Consider the following 19,067-nt stretch of genomic DNA (forward strand, 5'->3'; position numbering starts at 1 on the left):
TTCTGTTGGCACACAAAAGGTCAGAGTTCACCTGGGTACAGTCGGTGTAGGCCTGTGCCCATGTTATCGTGGTAAGTGCCCCCAGTTAGCCTACCATGTTTAAGGTCATTTTTAGTGCAAGTCACTAGTTTTCCCACATGTGAGTATATTTGAACTTTTAAACATAAACATTAAATTAAAAAAACATCTTAAATTCATCTTTGTCAGTTCTCAAAGCTCAGTCTATGGAGTTTAAACAGTATCTTTAATAGAGAACATGAGAGCGGCAGCTTCTGATCTCAGTATCTTACAATGAATAAAATGATATGAATAAAATTCATATTTAATTTCATATTACATTTATATTATTTATATACTGCGTGTCAACACAGAATCCATGTACATACCAATGATAAATGTGTATACCAATGACCAATGATAAATTGTTTGCGTAAACAGCCATGTTCACATTAATACGTTAATCTAACGCAGTTACAAACTAGATAGTGGCAGTGAATTTCATTTAAAATCATAATTCACAAATTCATTACAGTCAGACTGCCCTGTTTTAACTTCAGTACAGATCTAGCAACTTTCAGCCATTTAAGTCTTTTTTTTTATTATTTTTTTTTTTTTACACATAATTCAAGATAAATACAAATGTGTGTAAATTTTTTGTAAACAAAATTAGCATTTAGAAATATTTCACATTTTCCTGTAGCTAGTTTATTTTAAAATTGCTTTTCTATTTTAGAATAAGCAATGATCTGATTTAAAGAGTATAAATTAATTAGCAATGTCACAAAGTAATACAAGCTGTAAAAGTAAACACTATCATACTGTTTGTATTTTGGTTAAAACTATAAAAATGTAGTCCTGAGACCTTCTAGTCCTGAGAATTGTGAAAACTGTATAACTAATGCTACAAGTGTATTCAACATGTATATGTGTTTGTGTGTGTGTGTGTGTGTGTGTGTGTGTGTGTGTGTGTGTGTGTGTGTGTAGTGCTTAGATGATGCGTAGCTGGTGTGTCTCGGCCAGTCCACAGTTGGTTTTGTGTGCGTGGAAGAGTTTGGACAGAGATTCCATATACAGCTTGTGGTAGTGGTCCACCTGCTGTTCGGATGGATTGCATACATGAGGCACAGAGATAGGGCTTCCAACTAAGACGGAGAGAAGGAGAGGGATAACAATTAAGCACGTATCTCGTATCACAGGCAGCAGTGCTTTTTAACACATTTTCTGTCCAACATGTGCTGGAGGTTGAGGAAAAAACAGCAAGTGCAAAGCAGCCTTAAGCTCTATTCAGACTGGATTAGTTTTACATGGGGAAGTGGGCAATATAGTTATTACCAGAGTATCTCTGGTATTTTAGTCCTATCTGAATCGAAATCTGTATGCATGTGTCTGTATGCATGTTTTATACAATGACTAGAAAAATATAGCAGCATAATTATAAAGACAATCGAGGAAGCATTCCCTTTTCTATCACCTCCTGCCAAATTCAAAATGAAACCAAGTATTGGTCAAGAATTAGATTCAGTCGTAGAACCTATGCATCCAGGGGTTTTAGGTAAGTTATTGATTTCCTAGAACAAGCTTAGCCTGTATGCATATTATGGTCATGTGGTCTACTAATGATCAAGCACAACTTGCACAGCCACAATGAGTTTGCCTTTGCCTTACTATGAGATTTATGTAGTACTCATGGCACTACACTGTGAAGACATACCCATCTCTGTGATTTATAGAGAGTGCACTTATACCATATGAATTGTGAATAAATTATTGCAGATGTCCTTCAGCAATGTTACTGAACAGACACAGGAAAACTAACTCCATCCAAACAGTGCCTGACCTTTCCATTTGGCAAAACGGACACTGAGAGAAAATCAGCATCGATGCTGTAATGTGGAAAAGAAATGTCTCATTGCGCATCAATGTACCCAAACTTGATAAAGAAGTGTGGTGTATAGGTTGCACTCGATGTACAAGTTGTGTTGTTACACTCACCCACAGTAGTGACGGGTCTCCTGTAAGGCAGGAGCAGCCAGCGTCCCCCAGTGAAGAGACACGGAGCAAAACCCATCACCCGCTTAAATAGAGCCTGAAGCCTGCGGCCTATGCTGCCCTCGGACAGCAGCACCTGCGGGAAGAGCTCATTCTCCCCGAACGAGTACACTGGAACCAGGTCAGCCCTGAGGACACAACAGGAATTACATATAGAAGCATTCAAAGAGCATTCACACATACTGCTACTAATAATATGTAAGGCATAAAACATATGGAAGTGTGCTATTATTGGAAAGCAATCAGCTATGGGGTGGTGTGATGAAGTGGAGTCACTGATAGCACCCTAAAGCACAGTCAAAGTGAAGGAAAAGTTCTTCAGGACCGAGGAGTTTGCGCTGTACATTTCATCAGTAACATGCTGCATTTTTTTTTTGCCTGAATGAACGTTTATAGCTGCTGTAACATAAGTGATATAAGTAACTAACTTGCTTGACAGATACTCCACAACATTAAATGCAACTATGGTTGAAACTAGATGAGGGTAGATGACTTTACAGGTGCAAAATTATTTTGATAATTGTCTCAAAGTTAGGAGTAATCACTGTAACACATCCATTTAAAATTATTGCAGTTTCTTTATGAACTGTATTTCACATCTGGCCTTCAAAAAGTGACTAAATTGGTGTATTTTTGCTCTCCTTTTCTCTCACCCATTTTCCAGAGCGAGACGCACAAAGCCTTTCCTCTGCTTCATGACCACAGTGTTCACTCCAGGAGAAGAAGCCAGTGACTCCTCAGCTCCTCCGATGATGATGACCACAGCGTTGCCCACACCGGCTTGCCTCAGCACGTACTCCAGACACGCCTTACTGACCGGCAACAGGCCTATGAGAAAGAGAGACAGATTTGTTAGAGTCTTGGTAGAATTTCCCTTTTTTTCTTTTCTTTTTTTTTTTCTCTTTGAGTTCCTTAATGTGCATTAGTGTTAAAGTAAACACTTATACCATTTATGAAACTTATATTTATTGAAAAGTAAAAAGACTGCACACAGGAAGTAACTGTAATAAAATTTTAATAAAGTGTAATCAAATTTGCTGCATGTGCTTTGCAGAAACACTTTTTGCCAGCCTTTGTGTTTTGCACTCATGCTTGTGGTTTCCATGGCAGAACAATAATACAATTAAAGACACAGTAATATGGCAAAAATGTGATGGTTTCACACAGTAACTAGTATGTGTGAAAAATAATGGTAAGTAGTGGGCATGTAGTGTGCACCACTTTATATTTGTTAGCACAGTTTCAGAACTATAGACCTTATACAATGTCTTACTTCAATGTGACACATTTTATGTATACATGTATGTGTATGTATACTGTATGTAGTATGATCACTGTAATTGATTCTAATTTACTTTTGACGGTATACCATCATACCCCTAGTGTGAACCAAATTCGAATTCTAGCATGCACACATGCACTGACCTGCAAACATGATGTACTCTCTGAAGAGCGGCATGCGGAAGAGGCCAGCAAGGATGGCCAGAGAGGAGCGCATTCCTGGGAATGCCTGCCCAAACCCGCCAGCCTCTGTGCTGAAGCAGGAAAACGCGCCCATGCTCATGATGCCATGCGGGTGGCAACCCAGAATATAGTTCTTGCTGGGACTCAGTTCTGCTGTCTTCACCAACTGAAAGAACAAAAGAAACTGAGAAAATGTCCAATTTTATTTGTATATCTACTTAACACGAGCATGTAGAGTTATCTTTCTAATTTACATGATCAGTGTGATATGCATAAAGTCATAATGGAATCAAGTAATAAAGTATTGTCTTGGTACATGAAACAATTTCAACAAAATTCACCAAATTAAATGTTATATTTTAAAACCAATTTTTCCTTTGTTTTTCCCTGGGTAGTAGCTGGAATATTACTGCTCCTGCTACATAAATTCTGCACCTGATATCTTCAGTTATGTTGACTCAAAATCTTCGCACTCCCAGGGCTAATGAAACTTTGAACACTTGAAAAATAAAGTATAATAACAGTCCAGTGGAGTGGAGATAGTGATTGTCTCCCAGTTGAAATAGCTTGGAGGCAGAGGTCAAGAAGAGTAGTGGAAATGGAGGCCAGGTCTAGATTACCTTTACTGGGAAGTAGTCTTTAAAGTGTTTCCACACTCTCCAGCTCCTCACAAATTCAGTTCTTCTACCACCTGATTAAAACACAGAGATGCAATCAGTGTGGTAACTTGTACGGTTTTTGCATGAGTGGTTCCTAAACTGCCATTTTATGTCATCTGCAATGGCCTTACTCTTAGAAGAAGACTTGGCTTCTAAAAGAAACAAATAGCTGAAAAAACAAGTAGTTTTGCATGTGAAAAGTGATCTTTAAATAAAAATTGTACATTTTCCAAAGTAAGAGTAAGTAAGAAAGTTACTGTTCAACAAAGCATCCCAATATCAGAAAATAATGAATATGACTGAGGCAAAGAAGACAATGCAGTGTTGGAGGAAACTCCACTAAGTTCATTATTATTGAATATCAAGACACTTATTTTGACGTTTTCTCACTTATAACAAAGGATTTGTCCATGTTTTACCAACTTACACCGATCAGACATAACATTAAAACCACTGACAGGTGAAGTGAATAACATTGATTATCTCTATAATTAGGCAGCATGTGAACAGTCACTTCTCAAAGTTGATGTGTTGGAAGCAGATCTGAGCAACTTTGAGAAGGGCCAAATTGTAATGGCTAGACGACTGGGTCAGGGCATCTCCAAAACAGCAGGTTTTGTGGGGTGTTCCCTGTACCCAGTGGTTAGTACCTACCAAAAGTGGTCCAAGAAAGGACAACTGGTGAACTAGCAACAGAGTCATGGATGCCCAAGGCTCAAGGTCCTGGCATTCATCTGGATGTTACTTTGACATGTGCCACCTACCTAAACATTGTTGCAGACCAAGTACACCCCTTCATGGCAATGGTATTCCCTAAAGGCAGTGGCCTCTTTCAGCAGCCATACTGCAAAAATTGTTCAGGAATGGTTTGAGGAACATGACAAAGAGTTCAAGGTGTTGACTTGGCCTCCAAATTCCCCAGATCTCAATCGAGCATCTGTGGGATGTGCTGGACAAACAAGTCCGATCCATGGAGGCTCCAACTAGCAACTTACAGGACTTAAAGGATCTGCTGCTAATCTCTTGGTGCCAGATACCACAGCACACCTTCAGAGGTCTTGTGGAGTCCATGCCTCAATGGGTCAGAGCTGTTCTGGTGACACAAGGAGGACCTACACACTATTAGGTAGGTGGTTTTAGTGTAATAGCTAAATTATATGAGAATATCAAACTGTCTTTTTTATTTATTTAGCTAACTTTTAGCTAAGTGTTCTCTTTCTCATATATCAGTTGGTTACCATTATTTGTTTTCATGGTTGGAAGTCTTGGAAGTTAAAATATCATGCCATTTGTCACTTTCAATTACATCATATAAACTATACATGTAAACATAACATTAGCCTAAACTGTTATTTAAGCTTGTCATCATGGTTACATTCCAAAACAGTTCCATAATAGTTCCATATCTTTCCTGTCAATATGAGTGATTTTTGGTCCAGATCTACATTAAAAGTGTCCTAATATAAGAACAACCTTCAAGCTAATCAGAAATGAGTACTTGTCCATGATATATAAAAAATAAAGAAACTTATTAACAATGCACGTTTTTATTATATGATGTGATTCTGCAAATCAAGACTTTTACACGTTCAGGCGTGTGTGTAAGAGGGTGATATAGTAAGACAGTGCATGCTGCCATTTTATGTGTGTGTGTTTGTGCAACACAGAAGTGATTACGTGTGTGTAAAACCTTTCTCAGGTGTGTCCCAGTCAAATATCTGCCAGGTGAAGTAGAGAGTGGGAATTGGCCACAGTGGAGTAAACATCAGATAAATCATCAACACCAGACACGACACACCTACACAAAAAAAACATTAGCATAAACAATTAGCATCAACCCTTGCAATTCATTATTACGGACATTACACTACAAATATGCTCCAAATGGATAGAACTGATAAAGAAATCTACCACAGCTAGATAAACACTGTAAATAGACTCTGCATTCTAATACCATTTAACACGCCTTTGTCGACTTCCCTTCATTACGATACGTCACAGCAGTGGAGAGATTTTTCCTAACATACTCGACTACAGCAGAAAATAAATGTAACTGAAGCAATTTTTTAGAATATTTGTCTAGTCTACTTCCTTCAAACCATGTAAGAAGTCATTTTGCATCAGTAACTAGCTAGCTTTCTGAACAGTTGCTTGGTTAAGTATAAGCTAGCATGCTGACTAACTTGTTGCCCACTAGCTAGCATGCTAATTAGGCAGCTTGCTAACTAGCCAGCATATTCAATTAAAAAAAAAAAATTTACATCAGTTGAACAAATGGAGTCGCTAACTAGCTACGTAAAACTGAAATTAAACACATGATGGCATTTTGAAATACTAGGTAATTCATTGCTTAGCTTTTTTTTTTTTTTTCAAGATAAGATATCTACTGCATATGTAGTGCATTTGCAATTAGCATGGACAAAAAGTGTCAAACAGCAGATAACTTGTCAGTTGTTACCACAGACAATAAAGGTTTATTATACACAATCAAAGAATTCTTCAGTTAACTGTAGCTGTAAATCTGTATGAATCGTCCATCCAGACATAAGACATTTTCTGACTAGCTGTAGCCCACTAGCTAGCATGCAAATGTAGGTAGCTTGCTAACTATCCAGCAGAGTAAATGTAAAAAAAAAAAATAAATAGTCACATGAGCAGTACAGATAGAGGAGTTTGTTGGCTAAATAAAAACTAGAAGTATCCAGAATCACTTCTTAATATATTGTTCAAAAGTTTTTCTCTTGTCTGTCTCATCGTAATGCTTATTGTAAGAGTGTAATGACTGAAATTGTGTTATATAGTCACACATTTGAAATGTTTGGGATGTAGCAACTGCCCCCTGGCAATTATAAGTGAGTTTGGAGTAATCACATAGACTATTTTAGATTGACAAAATGCTGGAGATTTCATTTCAAGATAGCGACAGGAACTCTGTAAAGGGGAAGGAGAATGGGGAAGTCAATAAGGGTATATTCAAAACAATACTGGAACACAGCCTTACTTTTGTTATCCATTTTAATTCCAGCTATTATCAGGTTATATCACAGCACTGTTGAATTCTCAGTTAGATTTAGAGCCTTGTTGAATTTGATTAATTTTCTATAACATCAGCTCTGACAATAGTGCTAGCTGTAAGGTTTGTATTAATGTGCTGTATTTTCTTTTAGCTTGTTAACTTCAAGAAAGAAAAAAAAAGAGAGGCTGGGGGGAGCAGATGTTTATAGCTTCTATATTGTAAGTGATAACAGGAACTAACTTGCTTCACAGCATTAAACATAACTATAAATGGATTAAAAAAAAGTGTGAAGTGTCGTTCCTCAATAAATAAAATTGTTGTGGTGTAAGAGGAATAATAATCAACTTCAGGGTTGTTATTCAGCATTCCACCAAGTGTTTTATTTCTTACATAAATGATTGTAGGAGTGTGTGTGTGTGTGTGTGTGTGTGTGTGTGTGTGTGTGTGTGCAGGCATGAGTTCTCCATCTCACCCATAAGCAAGAAGGACAGCACCAGCTGTAAGACACTGATATCCTCAATAAACAATTTCCATTGTGATTTCTCTCCATTCTCCTCCATCTCATCACCCATAGCAACTGAGAGAGAAAGAGACATTAAACACAACGAAATCCAAACACAAGAAGCCTAGTCGTGTGTCAGGACTGACGAAACTCCACGGATGAGTTGTAAAGCGTCTTCAAAAGTCCCAGTCGGCTAAACGTCCTACTATTTCATAAGTGACCATGTATTCACTTTGAACACTCGATTTTAGTGTTTAAAGCCATAGTTGGGAAACAAATCAACATTACACAATTGTCCCTTTACCCAAAATGTAGTTGATTAGCCAACCCATCTTTGGTCTCTGAAGTTTCCCTCTTGAGTTGGTTAATAATCTCAGACTTGTTCATGTGGTTTCTGGCACTGAATGACCCACTAATATCTATAATAACACTGGTCTACAAATTTTGGGAAATTATCGACCTCCGAGATAAAATGTGCTAATTTTTACATATTTTGATTAGATGAATTATAAAACAGGTGATAAAGGTGCTGGTTGGCTAAAGTTTTCAAGATATTTCACGATAAAGATTTATAATTATCTATACACAGGCGAGTATATTTGCCTACAAGGGAGGGGGGTGTCTGATGATCACGATGCCTCGTAACGTCTCAACAAAATAAGGTAGAACAATGAAAATGGTACCATATGAAAGTTTACAAATTTATCTTTACTTTGAGACTAAAGATTATTACCTAACTGTAATTTATTGGTCTTTTATTGCAGAGTACATTTGTCTTGGCCAGATCTATGCATCATACAGTTACATTTGGTGGCTTGTGAAAGTGTCATTGCCTAACATTTCCAAGGAACAGTTGCATGATATTTTCCCTCAGAAAGCAAGATGCCTCGAAACTATGTAAACAACACAGATAACTTCTGCTACTTTAATCTGATGGTAGAGCTAGTATTCTGCAATTATCTGATATTCACATTATATTTCGTAAGCTTTAAAACTGTATAATTTTGAGGTTGTATTTTAATAGTCTGGGAAGCTACACAGCAATGGGACCAACCCACCCACAATTTGGTCAGTTTTTCATGAAAAAAAGCATGAGAATGTTACATGAAAAAAAACCAATAAATGAATGGAAAGTTATGTTATTGGTATCAATAAAAAGATACATTTATAATGATCGGTGTGGCACCATTCTCATTGCTATATCACATTTTGCAGAAAAGTTATGGAGCATAATTGCACACCCCCTTCTAATTTTGAATTATTTTGATGCAATTTTGACCTGAAGCTGTATCTTGGAAACTGGAGCCAATTAACACTCAGGACTTAATTTTTCTTTATTAGTGACCCAATTCTGGTAAAATTTTGCTACTTTCATTTCCGAGGCTTTCTCCTTGTAGACAAGTGTAATGGGTTAAAATCTGTAGTAGTAGTAGTAGTAGTCGTAGTACTCTTAAAGGTGGAAATCAATTTTTTCCTCAGCAAACAGTTTATCACTCCATGCAACCATCAGACTCTGGATTGTTTGTCGTGTTTACATTAGCAGCACTGTTGTCCAGTTCAGAGGCACTGTAAAGTGATTTACCTGACAATCTAGCACCAATTTGAATTTTATGTTTAATCTTTTTTTAAATACAGACTTATTCTGCTATTTTATGAAACAGTTTATGTACAAATAGTATCACTGAGCCAAGTGTATCAGTTTGCTCCATGCTAAAGCGGAGGTCTTCTTTTACTCATGTTACTTACTCGTGCAAGTCTAAACAACACTAGCCTTTTACTTCAGACATCGAACAAGATCAACTACAGTTGTGGTATGGGAGAAAATGGTTTAAAAAATAAACATTTCTCCTTATTGAATTATTCCTAATTAATTCTGATCCATACACGTGCACATCACTTCATAGTGCGGTTGATTCATCAGACTGATCTCTGCCCTATGTTATCATATCTGCCAGCATGACTGACCTTCTCACTTTGCGCAGTGCATTTGAGCATGATATTAGGTAATACATCAGATAGCAAGTCGTTACACATTGCACTCACATTTACTAAAATACTGAAATCTTCCCTTTGTATGCATATGTCTTTGCTAGGAAAAAAAAGGGTTTCTTAACTTTTCTTTGGTTCTTATTGACCTAAAGGATTATTCTGTTACTATTATATTTTATATATACTAGTGTGTGTGTGTATACAGTATATTACTGTTAAAAATTAAAGATGTAAAGATTTTTTTACAAAGATTAAAAGTGTCCTTAGAACTTTCTGACCAAAAGAGAGACAGAGGGAGGCACAGAAAGAGATGGTTTGAAATAAAAAAGGAACCAGACTGTGTGAGAGGAAAAGTGAGGCAATAAGAGTGAAAGAGTAAGAGGAGAGACAGAGGGGAAAAGAGACAGTGAGAGAGAAAGTGAGGCAATAAGAAGAAGTATCCTGAGAAAGAAAGAAGGGGGAAGAGATACAACAGAGAGAAAGCTGATGACAGATGACAGGGTAGAGGGGTAGAGAGAGAGAGGGAGGGAGAGAGAGAGAAATCAGACTAAGAGACAACACAGAGAGACATAATGAGAAAAGACAGACAAAGGCAAAATAAGATTCAGAGAAGACGACAGAGAAAGAGAGAGAGAAAGACGAGTGTATATTCACCTGTTCCGTTCATATCTCCCCGGTTGGTTGCCATTGTGGAGATTAGTGCGGTTCACTGCTCGTGCAGCTGATCGCGCGGTGCCGTCCCCGCGCGCGCCTCTCTGCACTTTGATCCGCGTGCAGCAGATAAGAGAAGTTCGCACCGCAAACTGCCACAACTTCCACACACACAGGAACCGGACTGCACTCGGTAAACCTCCGATTACACACCTCGCGCCGAGCCAGACTAGCGCGCGTGTAAGACCACGGTGTCATGCTGTTGCTGAAATGAGGACTGGAATCATCTCTTGAGAAGTTCTCCCTCATTAGTAAACATACTACGAGGGCTAAACGTGTGTTCGCACGTGACTGTGATTTCCCTGCCGACAGGCGTTCGGGCGCAAGCGCGTGCCAGAAGGAAGTAGCGAGCGAGCGCGCGTGGACAAGGGAGTGGCCAAACAGTTCAGCGCATTTCAGAAAGTGTCCAGCTGCATGTCCATGACATGACAAGATATGACGTGTACAAACTTATCATGCAGAACAAAACCAAACAGAACAGAAAATAGCAGAATAAACAAAACAGGGAAGAAAAACACAGAACAGAATTTTAAAAATAAAAATAAAAACATGAGAACCATAAAACTTTTGAACATAGAACAGACTGGAACCACCAAAACAAACAATAAAATATAATAGAAAAAGAACAGGGGGAAAAAAACAGAAAAAGAACAAAAACCAAACAAAAGAAAACGGAACAGGAAAAAACAAACAAAAATGCAACAGAACCACTGGAACATACAAACAGAAGAGAAAACAAATAGAACAGAATAAAACCAGAACCACCACAACAAAATAAAAAAAAGAAACAAAATAAAACACAACACAGAACAGACTGGAAACACCAGAACCACCAAAACAAACAAACAAACAAAACAAACAGAACAAGAACAGAAAAACAAAAAACAACAGAAAAAGAACAGGAAAAAATAAACAAAATAGAATAAAACAGATTACTACAAGAGAAGATAAAGAAACAGAAAAAAATCCAACAGAACCACTGCAACATACAAACAGAAGAGAAAACAAATAGAACAGAATAAAACCAAGAACCACCACAGCAAAAAATAAAAAAAAAAAAAGAAACAAAACACAACATAGAACAGACTGGAAGCACCAGAACCACCAAAACTAACAAACAAACAAACAGAAAAAGAACAGAAAAACAAACAAACAACACAAAACAAAACAGAACAAGAACAGAAAAACAAAAACAAAAAAGAACAGAAACAGAACTGAAACAAAACAGAATAAAACATGAAAAAACTAACAAATAGCAGAATAAACAAGAGAAAGAAACAGAAAAGACTAAAAAAAGAACACCAGACAAACAAAACAGGACAGAATAGAACCATGAGAACCACCAAAACAAACCCAAGTCAGAAAAAAAACCACCTAGGATGGAGTTAGGATGAACACTCAGCAGGGGGAGCCAGATTTCCTCCGGCCAGCACTAAGAATCAATTCATAAAATTCTATAAAATTGATTAGGAATTATAGTAGGAGTTATAGTTTCTAATGAATATAAGTGAATATCCAGGAATAAGAATATCAATATATTAGTTATTATGGTAATTAATCTAACTTTAGCTGTAGGTATTATTCATTATACTATAAGAAAACAGCACTGTCTCTCTTTCTCTCTCTGTCTGTCGCTCTGAATGCACATCATGTGGCCTAATAGGCTACTAAAAGCTCTCTTACAGCCTATTAAATATGGCACTTACTGCCTTTTAAATATGGGCTAGGCTATAATAATTACTGCAGTATGCACTGTATACAGTACATTTTATATTTTCCTTATAGTGCAGTAGGTACCATCAAAATAACGACATACACACAGGCTAATTTTAAAAGAAACAATAAGTTGGAATGGCAGTGAATTGAAAACATTATCACCAAGAAATAACTATAATAGGTATGCACATTTCCAATGTCTGGCCACATCTTTAATGCATTTATCACCAATATTCTGTTTCTTTTAGAAACTCTTTACTTCATTTGGATCTCAGTGTAATGACCATATATTCAAGCACATTGAAACTTAGATCATAAAGGAGAAACGTATAAACAGCAACAATTTTGTCTTGGGTTTAAGCCTCATTGGAGCATTAATTAATACCATACATCAGAGAGTATTTCAGTTACAAATACAGTGGCGTATTTTATTCATTTTTCCACCTGAGATGTCATGGCATCCAAAAAGGGATTGCAGCTGCCCCAACAGAGGTAGGTGTAGAGAAAAATCACATACATTTTACAAGTGATCATAAAATTTCCATGTGATTATGTGAGTAATATATGATGACAAGTAAAAAAAAAATATATATCTGAAAAACAAAGCCACATGCCCTACATGTTAAAATGAAATTAATAGTGTGAGAAATCACATGTGAAAAGTAAAACCACATGTCCTACTGATCACATGAGAAAATAAATGAATCGCGTAAAACATGATTAGTGACATGAAATAGAATTGTGTAAAAATCATATATGAAAATAAATGAACATTGTACAAATCCCAAGTGAATGAATGAATGAATGAACGGATGAATGAATCATGTAAAATTATCTGTGAAAATAAATGAATTTTGTAAACATCACATTTGAAAATAACTTAACTGTGTAAAATCACATGTGAAAGTAAATGAATAGTGTAAACATCACATGAAAATAAATTGTGTAAACATTACATTTGAAAAGAACTAATTGTGTAAAAAATCACATGTGAAAATAAATTAAACACGTGTAAACATCACATGTGAAAATAAACAAATTATGTAAAAATCATGTGAAAAACGTATTGTGAAAAAACATGAAAATTAATGACTCGTAAAGATCACAGGTAAAAAAATTAATCATGGAAAAACTACATGCGAAAATAAAAACGTGCACTTCTTGTGAAAAAATTTATTTTTCTGTTTTTATTTTTTATATTATATGTGAAGTGTCTAAAAACCACATGTGTAAATTTCACTTGTCAATCATGTCATTATTAACATGTGAAGGGCTAAACTGAAGGGCAGACTGAACAAGATGCTCTGGCTAGCTAGAGTCAATCAACTGATTTTTTAAATGGTTAGCTAATTTTAGCTCCAATGATTCTGCAAAACATGATATCATTACTGAAATATAACTTAAGTGGTATTTAAGTGATGACGCTTCCACAAATTGTTTTAGCTTCCCACAAAGCAAATGACTAAAGCCCTAGTACTGGCCCACATCTACCCGTTTCATTTGAACCACACACACCAAGTAATGACAGCAATGATCTCAGCCAGAACAAATCAAATATTGAGCAGACCTCATATCCTGAAATGTCCCAGAACGTACAGTAGATCAACTTTCCACCCAAAATTGAAATTCTCATCCAGCTTTATATACAGTGGTTTAATGCTTTTAGGTCAGATTTGGTAGAGATTCCAACAGGTCTAAAAACTTTAAAGTGACTTTAAATTTATAAAACATGTTCTTAAATGATTCAATGATTTTGGGGTAAAACATATGAGTGTTAAATATTAGTGTTTACACTCATAGAAGCAAAGTTCATTTAAAGTTAAAAAGCAAATCTCATTTGAAAATCATGTGACAGGTGTGTGTTATTGCATCATAAAGTGTAAGAACCAATCATGTTCTAATATGCAAATGTAGACCCTGTAAGACCAGAGAATGAGGTGAATGTGTAGGTTTTGAGTTTCTTTTTTTAATTAATATCCATCTTCAGCCAGGTCAAGGTTGCGGTTAATCCAGAGGGAGCCCACTGAGTAAAGATATGTCAAAAAGACGTCTTTTGAACGTCTTGTCGCACGTTGAAAAGACGTCCCCTGTGGAGCCAGAATGAAAGTTTTTATGTCTTCTGAACGTCCAAAACATCAAACAATTTGTCCAAATATGTGGATGGTACACAATAACAGCAATATGAACATTATGCTACAACAGGCAACTACGCACCACAACTAACAGTGACAACTTCTGAACTGAATTGACGATTCATATGATGATTTCCTCCTTTTCCTGTCTCGCACGTCCACAGACATCCAAAAAAAACTCCTAGCTAGACAGTTAAATATTGAACTGCATATCTATGTCCAAGGGGGTCGTAGTCAGACGTCCAGATACTGAACCTTATTTGCACATTGTGCAGACATACAGATATGGTGCTGGACCGACCAACGTCTGGCAGACGTCTCAAGTTTGCTGGGAGGGTGCGAGGCAGGAATACACCATGGTTGGGACACCAGTACATCAGCAGTGTAGTCAGTCAATCTACTGGCATGTTTTTGGGAAGTGGGAGAACACCAGAGAACCAGGAGGAAACCCACACAGAAGCAGGTAGAACATACACAGAGACTCCACACGGACAGGAACCCCAGCTCAGGATCGAATCAGGGACTCTGGAGCTGTGAGGCGGCAAGGCTACCTGCTGCACCACCATGCAAAATATATATATATATATATATATATATATATATATATATATATATATATATATATATATATTTAAATCTGGATTTCATTATAGACCCTGATGTGTCTTAACTCAACCATGTGTGGCATAAACATCCTGTGCTGTGTTTGACTGCACTTTTAAATCAGGTTGTGCCTGATGATTCAGGTGTACAGCATCTAGACACATAGATAAGTCATAGATAAGTCATATATTTTCAAATAAACATGAGTCAGATTTATGAAAAATGATTTATCACGTTTAATTACACCAAATGTTTGATGTATACCTAATGCTTAAAAGCACTAATAAGCAACATTTACGATTCTGTTAAATGAACGGGGGTTCAATTAAGGTATGTGCGTGCGTGCGTGCGTGTGTGTGTGTGTGTGTGTGTGTGTGTGCGCCCCTGACGAGAAAATAAAAATAGACTGTCTGACATCGCAGGGTGTCTAGACATGTCCTCCGAGTGTGTATGAGACCGAGGGAAAGTGCGTGTGTGTGTTTGTGTGTGTGTGTGTGTGTGTGGGTGTGTGTGTGTGTGATCAGAAAATAAAGATAGTCCGTTTGATATCGCGGGGTGTCCAGACACGTTCTGTGTGTGTGTTTGTGTGTGTGTGTGTGTGTGTGTATGCGCGCGTGCGCGTCATCAGGGGTTGGGGTTTGGGCGCGCGCGCGCGCTTCCTCCCGACGCCTCGCGCTGCTGACCGGCTGATCGCGGAGGAAAGCTGTCACATCGGCGCGACGAGTCAGTCAGCGGACGGACGGAGACCGGCGAGGATGGAGGAGACGAGGGCGGGCTCGTGCACGAGGTGAGCGCAAAACAACAGCCGTGTACCTGTTTAGCAAGGCGGAGCGGAATGCTATAAAAAATGTTATTGTAATGATAATAATAAAATAATGATCCAGCGCGAGTGACGGGAAGCAGTTGTGCTCTCCTCTGCGAGCTCCTTAAGGAAGAACTGCGACATTAAAATTCATGTCCATGCAAATTCTCTCATTTGTCGCTTCTTCTTCTTCTTCTTCATCTTCATCATCTTCATCATCTTCTGCATTCATCGCTGTGAAAAATCTGCGCACGGAAACGCCGCCGGTACGTCACGAGACCTTCACATATTCACCGCATACATTTAACACGCTGATGTTTTTCTGGGCTTTTTTTCTTACGCTGTTGTTTTTTTTTGTTGTTGTTTTTTTTTTCTACGCAGTGAAGTGCAGCGCTTTTTTTTTCTGCTGAACATGACTGTTGTTTACAAAACGCCGCCGACCCACACACACCGAGACGTCTCCTGATTTAACCAAAGCCTGTTATTATTATTATTATTATTATTATTATTATTATTATTATTATTATTATTATGTTTTTCCTCCTCCTTTAAGAAGGCGAAGCTGGTGTTGGTGTTGGTGTGTGCATTTGTTGTGAATTTTGGCCTCTGCATTAAAGTGTGTGAGCGCGTTTTATTTCCGCGCATCATTTCATTAATGGGTTTTGATTTTCAGCAGGGAGTGAAATACAGCCCCGGGACGTTGTTTAATGGTCGCGATGCTCGTTGTGGTGAAATCCGAGCTGCTTTGGTATCGATTTGTGTCTGAATATACGCTTACAAACATCCGTGCGCGCGCGCGCGGATGCGGGGAGTTGCGGGTTAGAAACACGAGCCGCCTCGGAGGAATTCACTTTTACACACATTGTTGTTTTTGCTTTTTTGTGTTTTTGTTTTCTCTCATTTAGCCATAATTGTGTCCGTGGCTCACGTGGATGCGCGCGGCTGCTGCGTAAACACCATGCGCGAGCCCTTTCTGTCGTGACGGCCCGTGCGTGTTTTTTTTTTTTTTTTTTTTTTTTTTTTTTCTCACTGAAAAAGTCAGCTGATCTTTCCCGCGGATTCTATTCCGCCTCCAAACCCCGCCAGCGGTTGTCGGTAACCGGAGCAGAGTAAACACAGCGAGCCTCTCTCGCCGGTCTGGTGTTATTTATTCGAAGGGAAATGCGTGAGACGCGTGACGCGTCTCCGCCAGTTATGTGCAGCGCGCGCTACACGCGTTTTCAGCCTCTGTGCGGGAGATAAAACCGTCAGAAAGGCGTTTCAGGTTTATTTTGCGTTTGGACCTGTCGAGGATACAGAAGCTGAATGGGCGTTTCGTCGGCGTTCCGCCATGTTCTGCTCGCGCGCCGTCTCGCCTGCGTGACACGCGCGTATCAGGAGTCAGGGTTGCCAGATTGGAGACACCGTTTCAACCCTTTCCAAAATGTCATCATCCAGCTCATTACTGTGAATGCCTAAACCAGACAAATGGCCTAGAGGTATATAATCAACAAATTAAGAAAGCACTAATCAACGAAATTAAATCTAATTATTTCTAATAAAGGGGAGAATATGTTGATATAAAACAGGGTACTAACCTTTACCTTTCCTTGTCACACATAACCTATACCTTTCCTTGTCAACAATACATCTTTTATACCTTTACTCTGTATCTTTTAACAGGAAAGATGTATACAGTTTAACATTAACATATTAAGACTGATTTATACTTGCTGGTAACTACACGTACACGTACGCAAGATGGCTGCCGTGCGTATCCTCTGGTCATTTGGTGTGTCGCTTGTGCGCGTCCTCTGAAATTAACGCAACATGTCTACATGGTGCAACACCAACGTAAATAGTGGATTCAGTATAGCACCATGTGACACTGTGTCCCCAACTGACTAAACAAACTAACATCATGTTTCAAAACATCACATACTCATGTACTATTCTAGACCCTTACTGAATACTAACACTAATGATTTTCCTATTACAGTTGATGTTTGAATTTTAAAAATGTCTTAACTCTACTGAAAGGTCTGCTTTGACATTTACATTTATGGCATTTTGCAGACACCCTTATCCAGAGCGACTTCCATTTATGTCATTTTTAATACAACAGAGCAGTTGAGGGTTAAGGACCTTGCTCAAGGGCCCAGCAGTGGCAGTGCCGGGGTTTGAACTCATGACTTTCCGATCAGAAGTCCAACACCTCAACCACTGAGCTACCACTGCCCGGTCTTCAAGTACCAGTCTTCGAGTACCAGTACCAGGCTTTGAGTACCAGTCTTTTCGATTGATCAGGGTTTTCGATTTGAGAAGCAGATCATGACAACAATCACGTCAACGGCAAAAAGGTTTAAAGAGAAATGGAGCTCGTCAGTCTGTTTAACGTTACCTTGCTTGAAATCGCGAAACATTTTGACTGATGGACAGAGATGTTTTGGCTCTGACGTGCCATCTGGTGGACGCCGCTTTTAATCCCAAGATATACATTAGATATGCAAGTATGTGAACAATGCTGCTCGCATAGCAGCTGCGTGCCCGCACATACACATGGTGAAAGTGAAGTATATTTGCACCCTTACTCTCAAAGTTAATTAAAGGTACACTTTCAGTAATGCTTCATGCTGGCCAGGGTTGAGATGGATCAGGAACACTGGGGATAACGCGGGAATACACCCTGGATGCGAAGTCAGTCCATCACACGGCACCACGCACACACTTATTCAGGCCTAGGGAAAATTTAGCATAGCCAGTTAACCTACAGACATGCTTTGGGAAATGGAAGGAAACCAAAGAACCCCGAGGAAACCCAGATAGTCATGGGGAGAACATGTGAAAAGCCACACTGACAGTAACCAGAACTCCGGATCGAACCTGTTACTAACTGTGTACAACTGATTGGACACCAAAAACATATTTTTCACATGTTCTCCTCTTCTTCGATATATATACCATTTCATAAATGTATAACATGTTGTCGTTCATATTATGGCCCTCCCCTGCCTTTTAGTTGCTAACATACTTGCATGTCCAGTTAAGGACATTTTGTGTTACTTTTAAGATGACTACTTTGCATGTTACTTTGCATTAAATGTGGGCAGTCTGGGCAGATTTTAAAAACAAATACGTGTTTAATCACAGTCTAGTCTATAGCGAAGGCTACTTTACGATCCAAGCACGAGACTCGTTTAATGTTGACTCTTGCACGAAATCAAAAAGCAGCTGATTAATAGCAGACACATGATGGTATTACATAACTCATTTTACATTTTATCAGTGCTAAACATTCAGCATTAAAAATGTTAAAAAATTATATTACCACAGTGACGCTCTGGCTTATTTTCATCCTGGAGTAGAATGGATAAATAAACATGGTATTAATGGTTATATCCATTCCTTTGCTATCCTTTAGTATTTATTATACACACTGCATGGA

General features: G+C 38.2%; 2 protein-coding genes across 4 annotated transcripts in view; one reads left to right on the plus strand and one right to left on the minus strand.

Moving 5' to 3' along the window:
- Positions 1 to 225: 225 nt before the first annotated feature.
- On the minus strand, positions 226 to 10,715 carry mogat3b (monoacylglycerol O-acyltransferase 3b). Its single transcript, XM_026921771.3, has 8 exons — positions 10,334 to 10,715; positions 7,661 to 7,765; positions 5,863 to 5,970; positions 4,134 to 4,204; positions 3,475 to 3,679; positions 2,703 to 2,877; positions 1,993 to 2,177; positions 226 to 1,142 (listed from the first exon to the last, which is right to left on the minus strand). Exons 1-8 carry the CDS (start codon positions 10,365 to 10,367, stop codon positions 988 to 990), a joined length of 1,038 nt encoding a protein of 345 aa, XP_026777572.1. The 5' UTR covers positions 10,368 to 10,715; the 3' UTR covers positions 226 to 987.
- Positions 10,716 to 15,297: 4,582 nt separating this feature from the next.
- Positions 15,298 to 19,067, plus strand: part of LOC113531170 (neuronal tyrosine-phosphorylated phosphoinositide-3-kinase adapter 1) — a 41,774-nt gene continuing 38,004 nt past the window's right edge. For 2 of the 3 annotated variants that reach the window (XM_026921717.3, XM_053230393.1), the window contains exon 1: positions 15,298 to 15,628. The gene's annotated coding sequence lies outside the window, so the exon portion shown is untranslated. Of the gene's footprint in view, positions 15,910 to 19,067 lie in introns of all 3 variants that reach the window. The other variant, XM_053230392.1, reaches the window with a different exon arrangement.

The sequence above is a fragment of the Pangasianodon hypophthalmus genome, chromosome 27, assembly GCF_027358585.1.
Source record: "Pangasianodon hypophthalmus isolate fPanHyp1 chromosome 27, fPanHyp1.pri, whole genome shotgun sequence".
NCBI lineage: Eukaryota > Metazoa > Chordata > Actinopteri > Siluriformes > Pangasiidae > Pangasianodon > Pangasianodon hypophthalmus.